The sequence below is a fragment of the Rana temporaria genome, chromosome 1, assembly GCF_905171775.1.
Source record: "Rana temporaria chromosome 1, aRanTem1.1, whole genome shotgun sequence".
NCBI lineage: Eukaryota > Metazoa > Chordata > Amphibia > Anura > Ranidae > Rana > Rana temporaria.
In genome coordinates, this window is record NC_053489.1 from 396,468,981 (window position 1) to 396,484,435 (window position 15,455).

Here is a 15,455-nt window from a genome sequence, read left to right on the forward strand (position 1 = left end):
ACACATCCAGTCCCGCCCCCTACAGTCACACAACCCCTAGTGGTTAACTCCCAAACTGCAATTGTCATTTTCACAGTAAACAATGCATTTTTTATAGCATTTTTTGTCAGATTATATAGATAGATATGTAAATGTAAACAGCTTGTACATGATTAGATATAAATCAGCAGAGCTTCTCCTCATTTCAGATCTTCCCTTCAGATCTCCAGTGACTGCACAGAGAATTTGCAATTAGCAAATCAACCCCTATGTGTCTTGTTTACACCAAAACGCATGCGTGATATCTTGTGCGGAGCGGTGCAGGAATACGCAGCAATACATTTTTCTTCACAGTTCCGCACTGGAACAGACAAAACCAACAGCCTCACTTTGCATGACCCCACGTGACAGGAAGTGGGAGGGAAAAGCAGAGAAGTACCCTTTTGTTTATATGGCCCACCTACATTCCCTCACATCGGATCCCAGCTCAGATAATGCTACCACTGATGGCAGAGGACAGAATGGCGGCACAGATAAGGCAATATTGGGGGGGGGGGGGGGGGGGACACTGATGGTAGGGAACAGAATTCCAGCTCAGATGAGGCCGACAGAATGACGGGGGCCTTGATGATGACAGAATGGTGGGCACAGATGACAGATTTACGACACAGGATGTAAGGTCAGGTCTGTGCATAAAAAAAAAAAAAAAAACACGCCTGATGTCATAAAAAGTCCCTGAAATGCACATAAAAACTGATGTGAACTCATGTCTCTGCAAGATAAATCTGGGTGGTTTAATGCATATATGGCATGAACGAAAATGGAACCCAGAAATTTAACTTCCGCTGATCTCACACCCCCCCAGTGTCACATTTGGCACCTTTCATGGGGAAAAAGATACCCATCTAATCTACGCCATAACCGGTCCCACCTCCAGAAACAGGCTGTGAAGCCACAAGGCTTCACGTCCCAATTCCATTACTTAAGATGCCGGCGCCTCCACCCAAAGCCGAGAGACGGGTTGGCTTTGGGAGAGGACATTACGGGCTCTCTGGACAGGCAAGTGTCCTTATTTTAAAAGTCAGCAGCTGCAGTATTTGTGGGCGGCTGACCTTTTTTTTTTGCAGGCATGTGATTTCATAACACATAGTCGACCCGAAGCTGCATCTGTCCCCTGACACCTCTACACTGAGTGATCAAAGACCACTGATCTCAAGACTTTAGTGAGCAGAGAATGGTGACTGTCAGTCTGATCCATACCTCCAGCCCCCACTGGAGGCCAGGCTGTGGAGGGGGCAGGAGCGGCTGGGTCAGGTTCTCAGTGAGAGGCTCAGCCAGCTGCCACTCAGACATTTGGGGGGGGGGGGGGGTACTGACAAAGCGGGATCCCTCCACAGTCAGGACTGGCTGAGTAACATCAGCCGACAAACAGACATTAGCCTGCTGTCAGGTGAATCTGGGTCACAGAAAAGCAGAACAAAGTGCACTCCAGTGACACAGGAGACGTAGGGCCGAAAGAGTTTTTGGCTCTTCAAGTAGTTTGCTAACTGGCATCCAAAACAAACATTAGAAGATGCACCATGCATCACAGTTTACACTTCAACATTCTGGACTTTACCTCAAACTCAGCTGGAGTTTATGAGGTAAACTAATAGGCAGCTTGCCATACACACTATCAACTAACAAGGATCAATATATCTGATAGCTTTTCCAACTACTGAATCACAGTGGCACTTGCACAGTCTGTACAAGTGCCACTGACCCAGAAGATGTGAAGATCAGGAGTTCCGACTTTTCTTGCTGTACACTTACAGGCTTATAACTTCAGTGAAACTGACGATATCCAGACAACCAATATGCACAGTAAGTAGTCAGAAACTCTGCAGCACAGCAGCAAATATGAAGGACTCTGGCAACTGGTAGCCAACTACAGAGATCATTCTTGAAAGGAAATCTTGCAGTAAAATGCAAAGTCAGCTTACACTGTTGAGCCCCTACCCATCACAAATCACCTACTATTAGCAGGTGTAAAACAAGTTTATACTTGCATAACCCCCTTGTTTTACGTGCGTCACCTAGACAAGAAAGATGTCCTACTCCTGGCTAGAGTCCTTGGAAATACAGAGCAGTCAAAATCTTGTGAAAATACACTCTTGCGATAGACTGTTTACTTGTAAGGTTTGGACTGCTGGAAATTTCCTCAGGAATTAAGAGAGCAGACTGTGACATCATGCTCCTCAATGCAAAAGATGGGGGCAAGGCCAGGATAAATCCAATTTCATTATTTTATAATACCCAGTCTGGTGGCATTGGCGTCATTCTTTTAAAGGGACCAGCAACGAGGCATTGGGGTGCACCGAGACATCAATTACTAAGAAGGAGCATGTTATGTATAGGTCCATGACTTGGGGTGAGCAGGCAATCTACGTGTTGGTGGTAGCACTGGTGCGTTTCAAAAGTAATCCATGGGCAAATACAGACCATCATTGTGACTTTTGTCTGAACACTTACAGTGGTTGTAAACCATTACATATACCCAGTGAAGTGAATAGACTCAGATGATACAAATCCTCCTACATTCTTCCCCTCTACACCTTTTCAAAAGGGCAGAAAAGTTTTACAATCTGTTGTCATCTGTCAGCAGCACAGAGGAGGGGGTGGCGAGACTGCAGTGTGTGAGAGGCGACAGGGGGAAAACACTCAGAAGTGACTCATGCTGATAACAAAGGAACAAAGTACCAGAGAGAAACGACACTTAGAGCTTTGGAGAGAGATACGTAAACACTACAGATATATGTGCTTTGCTCAGATTCAATGACTGAGGTTTACAACCACTTTAAAATGAAGATTCTGCACTAATTTTTTATAATATATTTTGTTCATTATACAGTTTTTTCACGCATTAGTTAGCAACACAACAAGGTTTGTTATGTATACTATTGGGCCTGTAGTGTCACTGGCAGCTGGGCCAGCATAGTGTCATTGTCTGGCTGCCGCCAGCATCCTAGCAAGTAAAAATGCTGCACTGCCAGAACCCTAGATGATGGGAGAGAGGGAGACTTTTTTATTATTATTAGGCCTAATGGGAAGAGGTTGCATTCTAGCAACCAGTAAAAAGACAGGAAGACAAAAGGTGGAATAGGGGAAACAGGCAAGAGCCATCTAGCCCACATACCCACTCTCCCAGGCATGCTCACTAAGCAAGGGACAGTGACAACTGAGCAAAACCCAACGCCCACAAAAACCGAAGAGAAGCTGGAAAGCAAGGATGAAAAATAAAAGACCCTCTCACTCCTCTTTAACAAGTAGACGAGGATCCTTGTGCTTTAAGACACATGGATTTAAGGCAGCGTTTCCAACCTTATTCCTCAAGAACCCCCAAAAGACCATGTTTTAGGAATTTTCCTTAGGGGCATGGCCTGGTTGGAATCCAGGCGGAGGTTGCCACTTAATAATCACTTTAAGCCCGCGGTTAATAAAGTCAAAGGATTTTCACCTTAATGCATTAATGTGAAAAGCCTTCTTTGCTGTAGCTGCCTGCCCCCCTTTTTCTTACCAGATTCCATCCGATCCAGCAATGTGCACAAGCCCAGAGGCTCACGCTGATGTTCCTCAGTTCATTGGACGGATGGAAAGCATTAGGAGCCATTGGCTCCTGCCAATCAAATCCAGTGACATAGGAGCAGAGTACAGGGATGAGTCCCTCTGTCTGTGGTAATGTATGCATCAGTGGGACCCAGGAACGAGCCAGCATGGGTGCCCACATGGAAAACTGCTTTCTGTGGGGGGGCCCGGAGCACCGGCAAGGCACCCCAGAAGAGGATCAGGGTTGCTATGTGCACAGAGCAGGTGTGTATAATAGGTTTATTACATACAATTTATTTTAAAAAAAAAATTATATTATATATATATATATATCTATCTTTACAACCCCTTTAAATACCAAGTCAATGACATGGATTTAAACCAGCTGTGTAAAGTGAAGGAAATCCAAAAAACATGACCTGTTGGGAGTACTTGAGGACCGAGGGGTGCCACTTGGATAATTTAGCTTTATTAAATTTAACAGCAATTTGCTGGGGGGGGACACTTATTTACAAATTTTAGTAACAGCAACAAAGATGAAGACATACACTAAAATTTAAAGTTAACTAATTAAGGCCAAGTTTACACTTTTCAGAGGCATTTGACAGGCAGTAAGGAGGGGATACGTTGCCTCTATACCACCCGTTTTAAACCTGTAAAGTCCTGCGTACATTACACATGGTTGCGGCTCAGCCCTATTAATTGAACGTGTTGGATTAAGTGGCGGTACTACCCCCAATAGTGGATATAATGTTTGCGCCATCCACAAAGCATTGCCGCATGTGAACAATCCCATACAGCTACTTTTGCAGATTAAAGGTGAGGATTGGGGGGTAAAGAAAAAAAAACTCACTTCAATGCAGAAAGCTGTCCTCTGCTGGCTCCAAGCTCAAGAACAGATTGCTCAATTCTTGGTCTGCAGAGAGCAATGACTGTCAGTCACCTGTCTCTGTTCCTCCAGAGCTCACTGGAGCACCAGGCGCAGCTGGTTTCAGCTCTCAGCAGTGTGCCAAGAGTAGGAGCCAACTGTCAATCACACAGCTGGATGGATCCCGACAACATGGTTGGGATCCTCCCAGAGCCTGGAGCAGCCCTGTGACATCAGCTGACAGTGGGCTTCAGTTGATTCTGGGTCACAGGAAAGCACAAGTATACGCTTGTGACCTACAAAAAAAGTATAGTCCATAAAAAAAAAGGAAAAAACTGTAGGTTCTGGAAATATCTCCCAAACCTCCACGGTTTAGGAGATATTTACAATTCCCTGTACAATAATTTCTTTGGCGCATGCACACTTTAGAAAGGGCACACTGCACCGTTTTAAGATGGGGATCATGCGAGGGAGTGACGTCACGTGACTCCAGCCAGTCACTGAGCCGGAGTCCGCAGCCCGGGAAGGAAGAGTGCTGAAGATGGACGCTTCCAGCCAGCGGGAACATCGCAGGCTTTGGTTTCAGGTGAGTGACACAATGGGCTGCTATGCATAATAGCCCATTATGCTTTACCTTTGAAGGGAACAAAGAGAAAAGTAAAAGCCATCAGTGTTTACTTCCTCTTTAAAGAGGAATAAAGTCAGTATACTTACCTCATCCCTCTCCGCCATCTTTTCCCCATCTTTTTGGACATCTCCACTGGCCTGCAAGGGATGCAATCATCCGAGCACACAGGGATCATGCCGGTGATGTAAGCCGATCATGTGCAGCTCCGTTTACATTCCACAGACAACTGCGAGCGGGTATGAAGGTGTATTTTATTGCAGAAGAGACACAGCATGTCTCTTCTGGGTTAATAGCCTGCCTGCTCACAGTCTGTTGTACAATGCCTTTTTTCCACTTTAAATTACAGGAACTTAAGAAAATAAATATTTATACTCACCTAGGTGAAAGCAACATCGATCTCCATGCTGCCTCTACACTGAGAAATTAGTGAACAAAGATGGCTGATCGCTCAGTTCTTGGGTCCACTCTGAGAACAGTGGCAACTATGAGTTACCGCTCTGGGCTCTGCTTCTTCAGCACTCATCGGAGTGACAGGCTGTAAAGGGGGGGTGGCTGGCTCAGGCTCTCAGCGGCACGCTGACAGGCTGCGCCAGCTGGCAGTCAGGCACCTGGGTGGATCCAGACATTAAAAAGGAGGAGTACAGACAAAGCTTGTTTGGCTGTACTTCCCCTGTGGATTACAGGAGTGCAATTTATTTTGCACTCTTGTGACATGTTTTCAGCAGACAGCAGGCTAAAGCCCGCTGTAGGGTGAAGTCACAGAACCGCTTCAGGCTCAGGAAAGAATGCAACCATATGGTCGGGATCTGCCTGGACCGGCACCGGGATCAGCAAGCTGCTGAGAGCCCTCTAGAGCTTCAGTGAGTTGTGGAGGGGCAAAGCAGACAGCAATTACTGACAGTCACCAAGTCTATGCTTAGGAATCTCTGAGAACTGAGCAATTGGCAGTGTTTGATCGCTCAGTTCTCAGACTTAGAGCTGGCAAAGGGCCGATGCTGCATCCACCCAGGTAAGTATTAATCCAAAATGAAAACAAATTCCCATACTTCTCTTTTAAAGCGGTTGTATACCTGCATAGGAAAAAAAAAAACCTTTAAGGCAAAAGGCATAACGAGCTTGTATGCACCGCATACTAGCTCATTATGAAATGCCTTTGATCAAGGTATTGAAACCCCGTCACTGCCGAGGGTGTCGACATTTTTCCCCTTTGCGTGTCTTCTGGGTTCGCTGCGAGTGGCCATAGCCACGATGATGTCACTCCCACGCATGCATGGGAGTCTTTCTGGCAAGGTGCGGTAGTATTCGCTGGTCCTTTAAGGCGTATTTGCCGCTGACTTCAGCATGCAAGGTGAATATCTCCTAAACCTTATTATAGGCTTACCTGTAGATAAAAATTGGGTATACAACCACTTTAAAGTCGGAATCTTTCCACGCCTGGACTTGCTGAGTGATGTCAGCTAACTTCGGCGCTCTCTCGGCTGAAAAACAGGTCAAAGGAGGAGAGAAAGAAGTGCACTACCGTGACCTACAGGAGATATAAAGCCAAAAGCAGCTTTGGCCATACTTCTACTTTAAGGGTGGCGGTAAAACTGACTCAACCACCTAGTTTCACCAACCAAAAGTGTATGCAACATAACCAGGTCTGTAGTACAAAGGATTTCCATAAGAAAAGAAGGCGGCCTGGTCACTCCATACAGTATTATGGGCACATACACCACTTTCCATAGCCCTTGGCTGAATAGGATTGTGTCTGGCAGCACAGGAAGCTGGGGATGAGTTGGAAGTTGGAGGCACTTTGGTGGTGGTGGCAGCCAGGCCATGTCAATGTCTAGTGAGCATTGGCACACAGCCTTATAAGGAGGCTCAGACAATTAGGAGAAGAGCCCCCAATAGGGACTAGGACCCCATCCCCCAGCCCCACATTACACACACACAAGCCGAGCCCCCCAGAGGAAGAGGTCATCCGACTCCTGCTCCTTGCCCCATGTACCTGGCAGTTCTGGTAGCTCTCAAATGCCCGTAGGGCGCTGTCGGTGAGCTTGACGTGGAAGACAGAAACCCTCCCTCCGACCCTTCCACAAGACAGCCCGTAACTCCGCTCCTCCTTCAGCGCCGCCATCTTAACAACACCATTCCTACCACCACCGCTGCTCACCCGACGCGCCCCGCCTACTTCATTACATTTTTTAAGCAGCCCTTCCAATTGGCTGCAGCAAATGTCCTTTACCTTAGGTGACCAATGATCACGCTCTTCGGACGTTACAGGCCTGCCTAACGCTGATTGGCGTCAGTGAGCGGAAGAGGGCGTGGCCTTCCAGTTCCGTTTATTGCAGTCTGGAGGAGCTCCCGTTATAGAAATGATTGGCGGGCGACTGATATGCTAGTTCCGCCCTTTCCGTGAACTTCGAGCATCATTGGTGGAAACGGAGTTGGGAGGAGTGGCTTTCTCGTAGACGTTCGCGTCGATGAAGGGGGCGGGCTATGCAAATAAAAACATGTGAAGCCTGACAGATGAGAGATCAGCTGGCTCGTAGTGTCAGGAATGTGCGCAGGGAAACATCACGCCGCTTTGTTTAACTACTTCCTGGCTGGGGATGTGATTGCAGGGGGGCAGTGAAGAAGGCCTGTCTCCAGGCAGATGAGAAGTGCAGCCTTGTGTGCTAAACAACTCCCAGCAAACGGAGGCCTAATGTACACAGGGTGTGCACCAACTATGCTGCCAGAAGGCCTCCAACTTCACCTATTTGTGCACTTCCAGGGGTATAGCAACTTTAGGGTTTGTTTACACGTGCTACATTATGTCATATTTGGCAACTTTAGGGTTTGTTTACACGTGCTACATTATGTCATAAATGCATTTTTTTTGAGAAAGTAAACTGTTATATGAATTGAAAGCGTTTTTTAACCCCCCCCCCCCCCCCCTCTAAAAAATGGACTCTTCTCCTTTAAATCATGTTATATGACACAGTGCTTGTCCTGTGTCATTTGGCTCCCTAAAAAACCTGCCTGACCCTGCCAGTTTCTCCCCACCCCTCTGTAAACCGACCACAGTGTTTGATGGCTCCTGATACCAGACACTGTGGTAAGTTTACGTTCCTCTGTCATCAGTAGTAGGGATGAGCTTTGAGTTTGAGTCGAACATGAGTTTGAAGCAAACATCGGCTGTTGGCACGTTTGCTGAATTTCGAACATTATAGGCCGTCGCACCAAATTCGAGCGTTTCGTCACAGCCCATAATGCACTGCGTCATCGCTGGCTGATGATTGGCCAAGCATGCACTATGACCCACATGCTTTGGAGAGGCGGCTCTCTAATTAGGCAAATTAGGCGATCGCCTTAGGCCCCGCGATAAGAGAGGCCTCGCTGTCGCCTAGTTTACCTTTTAACAGAGTCGCCTCTTCTAGTAGCAGACATCCCAGCCACCAGCGCAGCGCCCAGTGACAGAGAGAAAACCGGCCGCGAACGTGACATACGGTACTATCCGCAGCAAGCAGGGGGATCGGAGCTCGCTGAGAGCTCTGTCCAGATAGAGAAGGAAGAGCTGGGCGTATCACAGCCAGCTCTGACACTTCCTCCCTCCCCCTGCTGCCCGCACAGCCAATAAGAGGAGAGGAGCTGCTTCTACTCCTCCTAGGGTTGCCACCTTTTCTTCAGGTTAAACCCGAACACTTTAGCGGCACACAACAATTTTTTTTTTTTATAGCATAAACTATACATATATTTTGCTATTAAATAACATTTCTAATCAAATGAAGTTGATAACAAGAGTCCCCTTTTACATCAGAGTCCACAGAGTTCCCTTTCACTGTAAGGGAGGACTCTGCAGACTCTGATGTAAGGGAGAACTCTGGGGACTCTAACATAAGGGATGCTCTGGGAACACTGATCTAATGGGGAACACTAAGAACTCTGATGTACGGAGAAGATTCTGATGTAAGGGGGAACACTGTGGCCTCTGGTGTAAAGGGGAACTCTGATGTAAGGGGTGCTCTGAGAACCCTGATTTACCTTAGTGTACCCACTCAGAGGCAGGAGAGAGAAGGGAGGAGACTCATCCCTTGGCAGTCAGCACCTCCCATCCAGATGTATCTGAGACTGCTAGACTTTAAATTTCTGGGGATTGGAGTGTAGGCAGATAAAGAGGGGTGGGGGGAAGAAGTGCAGATCGAGCCCTCTCTCCTCTGTGTGTTTGGGGGGTGGGTTTGTTAGTGTTGGCTTTGGGTAGTGTGAAAGAGTGTAACAGGCACTCTCAGCTTAGACAACTACAGCCAGTAACCATGTTGGGAAGCCATAGTCCAGACTACATAATATGTCCGGGTCTCAGACAGTCTGAAACCCGGACACATGATTCCAAACCCGAACTGTCCTGGTGAATCCTGGACAGGTGGCAACCCTAACTCCTCCGTCCTCTCTTCCTGAGTCTGCCCCAAACTAAACTAAAAGTCTAGCAAACTAAAGTCCAGCAAACAGAAAAGAAAGATAGAGTCTGTCTGATCCATCCATCCAATCCCTCCTGCCTCCAAGTGAGTACATTGTACACTGATGTAGGGGTGCCCTTCTTTCCCTTCTCTCTCTCTTCACCTATCTATCTATCTATCTATCTTTCTTTCTTTCTTTCTTTCTTTCTTTCTTTCTTTCTTTCTTTCTTTCTTTCTTTCTTTCTTTCTTTCTTTCTTTCTGTTAACAGCAGTATATTCTGTACTGTATCCTGTGCACAGTGTGCAGCTAGATCTCACTGCAGACCGTTCCTTTTCTCTTCTTAATATACTACAGGTAGGCAGTTGATTCAGTTAGCTGCAGTATATTCAGTACTGAATCCTGTGCACAGTGTGCAGCTAGATCTTACTGCATCCCTGTCTCCATCGGGGTGCATTTGTCACCTGGCCACAGGTGACCTGACAGCAGACGATCCATTGCAGGGCATAGTTCGCAGACTCAAGAAGTTAATCAGACTCAGGTGATGCGATTCCTACAGGATCTGGCTTCCCGCTTTGAACAGCTTCAGACCTCGTTGGGAACCCCAAATCCGCAACCCCAAGCACAACCAGTGGCTGCACCTGTCGCACCAGTCGCAGAGTCACATTTGCTGAAACTACCACCTCCAATCCGTTTTTCTGGAGACTCCAAGGCCTGCAGGGGGGTTCTTAGCCAATGCACCATCCATTTTGAGCTTCAGCCTCAAAACTTCCGGTCTGATCGGGCAAAGGTAGCCTATATTATTTCCCTCCTTTCCAGTGAAGCTCTAGCCTGGGCTGCTCCCCTGTGGGAGAAGAATGATCCGGTAGTTTCCAGCCTGTCCGATTTCTTGAAGCTCTTTCGTAACATCTTCGAGGAGAAGGCTCGTGTTTCTTCAGCGGCTAGTGCTCTTTTACGTCTCCGCCAAGAATCCCGTTCAGCGGGACACTATGCTCTCCAGTTCTGTATCCTCTCAGCTGAATTGAGCTGGAACAATGAGGCCCTGGTCGCTACCTTTTTGCATGGCCTCTCTGACCGAGTGAAAGACGAATTAGCGGGAAGAACCATCCCCGTCGGTCTGAACGAGTGGCTGTGTTAGATGGCATGGCACAGTGACTGCATTTGATGGCATGGAACAGTGGTGACAATTGATGGCACAGTGGCTGTGTTTGATGGCATGGCACAATGACTGCGTTTGATGGCATGGCACAGTGGTGACAATTGATGGCACAGTGGCTGCATTTGATGGCATGGCACAGTGACTGCGTTTGATGGCATGGCACAGTGGTGACAATTGATGGCACAGTGGCTGCGTTTGATGGCATGGCACAGTGGTGACAATTGATGGCACAGTGGCTGCGTTTGATGGCATGGCACAGTGACTGCGTTTGATGGCATGGCACAGTGGTGACAATTGATGGCACAGTGGCTGCGTTTGATGGCATGGCACAGTGGCTGCGTTTGGCATGGCACAGTGGTGACAATTGATGGCACAGTGGCTGCGTTTGATGGCATGGCACAGTGGCTGCGTTTGGCATGGCACAGTGGTGACAATTGATGGGCACAGTGGCTGCATTTGATGGGCACAGTGGCTGCATTTGATGGGCACAGTGAGGCTTCAAATGTTTTTTTTTTTCGTTTGCCCCCCCCCCCCCCCCAAAAAAAAATTTGGAGCACCAGCCGCCACTGCTGTTGAAGAAGTTTCATCTGAAGTTTCCCTCTAAACCCGGGCCCAGGTGGGGAAAGGGGAGGCCTCGTAAGAGGGAGGGTACTGTCATGGAAATTCAATAATGTCTGGCAGCTTACCTTCTCCTCCATTAGAGGCCTGACTCTCTTTCTGGCTGCCTTTTATCATCTCCTCCCTGTATGGCTCCACCCGAGGCCATCCCAGGAAATGATCAAAACCTTTTTATTGTTTCAATAATTAGTATAGATAGAGGGTGTACCATCGTCCTAGTTCAATAGAGAAATGGAGGGGTCTCAAGGATTCCCCAACAAACCCCGAGACTCCAAAGAAGCAATGTGGGCGGGGAGGACTATACCGGTACTTAATAATTAGGTTTAGAAACCTGGATAGTTCATGTTTATGAAAGTATTTATTAACAAATAAACATTCAAGACAAGCATAAAATTACATAAAATATACAGACATTACAAAAAATACAAACTTGACCACAATCAGGTCACCGGTTGTGCAATCCCCATTTAGCAGACGGGGTAAGTATCGGTGAAGCAATTGAAATCATGAGACCATAAGTCTCGAGTCTCGACTAGTTTCGCTTTCGCTTCGTCAGGAGACGGTCTAGAGGCACAAGGTCTCTTGTTCCCAGAGAGCGGGTCCCAGTTGAATGATAGGTGCATAAGAATTATGACCAGGTCTAATAGAACAGACCTGTGTGCCCAATAGGGCCTTTAAAGGTTAGAGGGGTAATAATGGGTCCCAGGACATAGACGTCCTGTAAGATAGGAAGTGCTCACAATAATGGCCTGGTAGGGAGGCCAGTGCAGAAGACTGGTAATATATTAGTTACCAGTCAGTGGGAATAACCTTCAATTGAGCTTTTTTGGTAGTTGGAGTAGTGTGTATGTCCTGGGACCTGGCTCCGGTGCCATCCCAGGAAGTCTATATTAACTGTTGCACTGCAGGTCTGCTTTGCTGTTCAACTTTGTTTGCTAGCTTGTGTTCCTGTCTGCCGTGTGCTACGTTTACCTTTCTGTGTACCGATTTTGGCTCGTCTCTGACTACTCCTGTTTGGGTTCACTACCTTGCGGTGCACCCCTGTCTCCATCTGGGTGCATTTGTCACCTGGCCACAGGTGACCTGACAGTAACTATGAGGGCTTACAGTGTTGTGGCACCACCACCAAAGGCCCAATTTTTCTGCCCCTGTTCAACAGGGGCATGTAACTACAATTCTTGATACAATATTTCACAGCAGGGCCCGTTCCAGCGCCCACCAAGAGTAACTGTGAGGGCTTACAGTGTTGTGGCACCACCACCACCAAAGGCCCAATTTTTTTGCCCCTGTTCAACAGGGGCATGCAATTACAATTCTTGATACAATATTTCACAGCAGGGCCCATTTCAGCGCCCACCAAGAGTAACTGTGAGGACTTACAGTGTTGTGGCACCAGCACCAGCACCACCACCACCACCAAAGGCCCAATTTTTCTGCCACTGTTCAACAGGGGCATGTAATTACAATTCTTGATATAATAGTTTAAAGCAGGGCCTGTTCCAGCGCCCACCAAAAGTAACTGTGAGGGCTTACAGTGTTCTGGACCTAAGGTCCAATTTTCTGCAGAGTATATAGGGCAGACCGTATAGTATATATATACAGGCGGTCCCCTACTTTCAAACATCCAACTTACAAATAAATTCTACTTACAAAGAGAGGAAGACAACAGGAAGTGAGAAGAAATCTTCCCCAGGGAAGGGAAATTCTCTCCTGTAAGAGTTAATATGGGGGGGACATGGCCAGGATCGGCATGTGAGCGGCTGCATCTCACAGAGCTCCCGCAAGTTACCCTGAACTTTACCCTGTTCCCGGCTCTGTATCACTGGTACACGGCTGCTAGGCACCATTGGAACTTCTCAGGACTTCACTGCTCCCCCTGGTATGATAAGATCGACGGTTACCCGGAGAAAGGGAAAAGATGACATGCAGTGTCCGGAGATCCAAAATGGCGCCGCCGCGAGCCTTCAGCAGCGTGAACCACGTGGCACAGAGACTCCTAAGGGATCCGTGAGTAAACTCCTCAAAACCACTAAACACACTGGCGGGGACCCCCCCAAGGACATGAGGTAATACGCTCAAAAGCTGGCTGACACACTGGTGATCGCTAGTGATGGACGAACATCTGACGGGACGGTTCGCGAACGCTAACGGCAAACTTTCGCAAATGTCCGCGAACCGCAAGTTCGCGGTGTGCCCCATCGACTTTAATGGCAGGCGAACATTAAAAACCTATTTGCAGCCACAAAATACTTACTAGCTGTGCACAAATAGTCCCACAACATGGACACTGACCTACCAGAAGTATTACGTGAAAAATCGGATACATAAGTAAGTGCCGGCCATTACAGGCCCCAAAAATTAGCCGACAGGCGTTCACCTGACAGCAAACAACTTTGTATTCTGTGGCTGGAGGTACATTAAGCTATTCACCAGATACAGAAGTAAGTGTCGGCAATTACAGGCCCCAAAAATTAGCCCACAGGCAATCACCTGACAGCAAACAACTTTGTATTCCGTGGCTGGTGGTACAATAGGCATTCACCGGATACAGAAGTAAGTGCCGCCCATTACATGCCCCAAAAATTAGCCCACAGTTACAGGCGTTCACCTGACAGCAAACAACTTTGCCTATTGTACCACCAGCCAGAGAATACAAAGTTGTTTGCTGTCAGGTGAACGCCTGTAACTGTGGGCTAATTTTTGGGGCATGTAATGGGCGGCACTTACTTCTGTATCCGGTGAATGCCTATTGTACCACCAGCCACAGAATACAAAGTTGTTTGCTGTCAGGTGAACGCCTGTGGGCTAATTTTTGGGGCATGTAATGGGCGGCACTTCTGTATCCAGTGAATGCCTATTGTACCACCAGCCAGAGAATACATTCACTGGATACAGAAGTGCCGCCCATTACATGCCCCAAAAATTAGCCCACAGGCGTTCACCTGACAGCAAACAACTTTGTATTCTGTGGCTGGTGGTACATTAGGCATTCACCGGATACAGAGATAAGTGTCGCCCATTACAGGCCCCAAAAATTAGCCCACGGCCACAGGCGTTCACCTGACAGAAAACAACTTTGTATTCCCTGGCTGGTGTTACAATAGGCATTTACCAGATACAAAGGAAGGGCCGCCGATTACATGCCCCAAAAATTAGCCCACGGCCACAGGCATTCACCGGACAGCAAACAACTTTGTATTCTGTGGCTGGTGGTACAATAGGCATTCACCGGATACAGAAGTAAGTGTTGGCCATTACAGGCCCCAAAAATTAGCCCGCGGCCACAAGCGTTAACCTGACAGCAAACAACTTTGTATTCTGTGGATGGTGGTACAATAGGCATTCACCGGATACAGAAGTAAGTGCCGGCCAGTTCAGGCCCCAAAAATTAGCCCACAGGCGTTCACCAGAATTTGAATCAAACATGGTCTACTGGTCACATGTGTTGACTTCCTCCGAGATCCATGCCTCATTCATTTTTATAAATGTGAGGTAGTCAACACTGTTGTGAGCTAGGCGAGTGCACTTATCGGTCATGACCCCCCTGCTACGCTGAACGTCCTTTCGGACAGGACACTGGACAAGGGGCAAGCCAACAGTTCCATTGCAAATTGTGCAAGCTCTGGCCAAAGGTCAAGCCTGCCCACCCAGTAGTCCAGGGGTTCATCACTTCTCAGTGCGTCCACATCGGCCGTTAACCTGATGTAGTTGGACACCTGTCGGTCTAGGCGTTCCCTGATGCTGTATCCGGAGGACAGCTGTCGATGGGTCAGCTAAAAGAATGATCTCATATGATTAGTGACCAACACATCTTCAAACCGCCCTTTTCTTGCAGGCGCTGTTGGATTGGTATCCAAAACTGTTTCTCTGTGAGTGGAAATTCCTCTGCCAGCGCACGCAAAAGCAGAATGCAGCATTTCTCGAAGCAAGGCCTGGAAGTGCTGCATTCTGATAGCCCTCTGTGATGGTGGTAACATTTCCGCTATGTTTTGTTTGTACCGGGGGTCTAAGTACGTTGCCACCCAGTATTGGTCCTTGCCCTTTATGCTTTTTATACGGGGGTCCCTCTTAAAACACTAGAGCATGAAGGCCCCCATTTGCACTAAACTGGAAGCGCAGTATTGGCCTGGCTCCTGCTCATCATCCAGGATGTCGTCCTCGTTCTCCTTCCCCCATCCACGGACAACACCAGGGATCCCAGA

The 15,455-nt window shown here is 47.7% G+C and overlaps 1 protein-coding gene across 2 annotated transcripts in view; it reads right to left on the reverse strand.

The window, feature by feature from the left end:
• ELL (elongation factor for RNA polymerase II) overlaps positions 1-7,232 on the reverse strand; it is a 128,636-nt gene extending 121,404 nt beyond the window's left edge. For both annotated transcript variants that reach the window (XM_040322816.1, XM_040322825.1), the window contains exon 1: positions 7,051-7,232. In XM_040322816.1, the coding sequence (XP_040178750.1) occupies positions 7,051-7,179 (129 nt within the window). In that variant the 5' untranslated portion in view covers positions 7,180-7,232. The remainder of the gene's footprint in view (positions 1-7,050) is intronic.
• Positions 7,233-15,455: the final 8,223 nt, after the last annotated feature.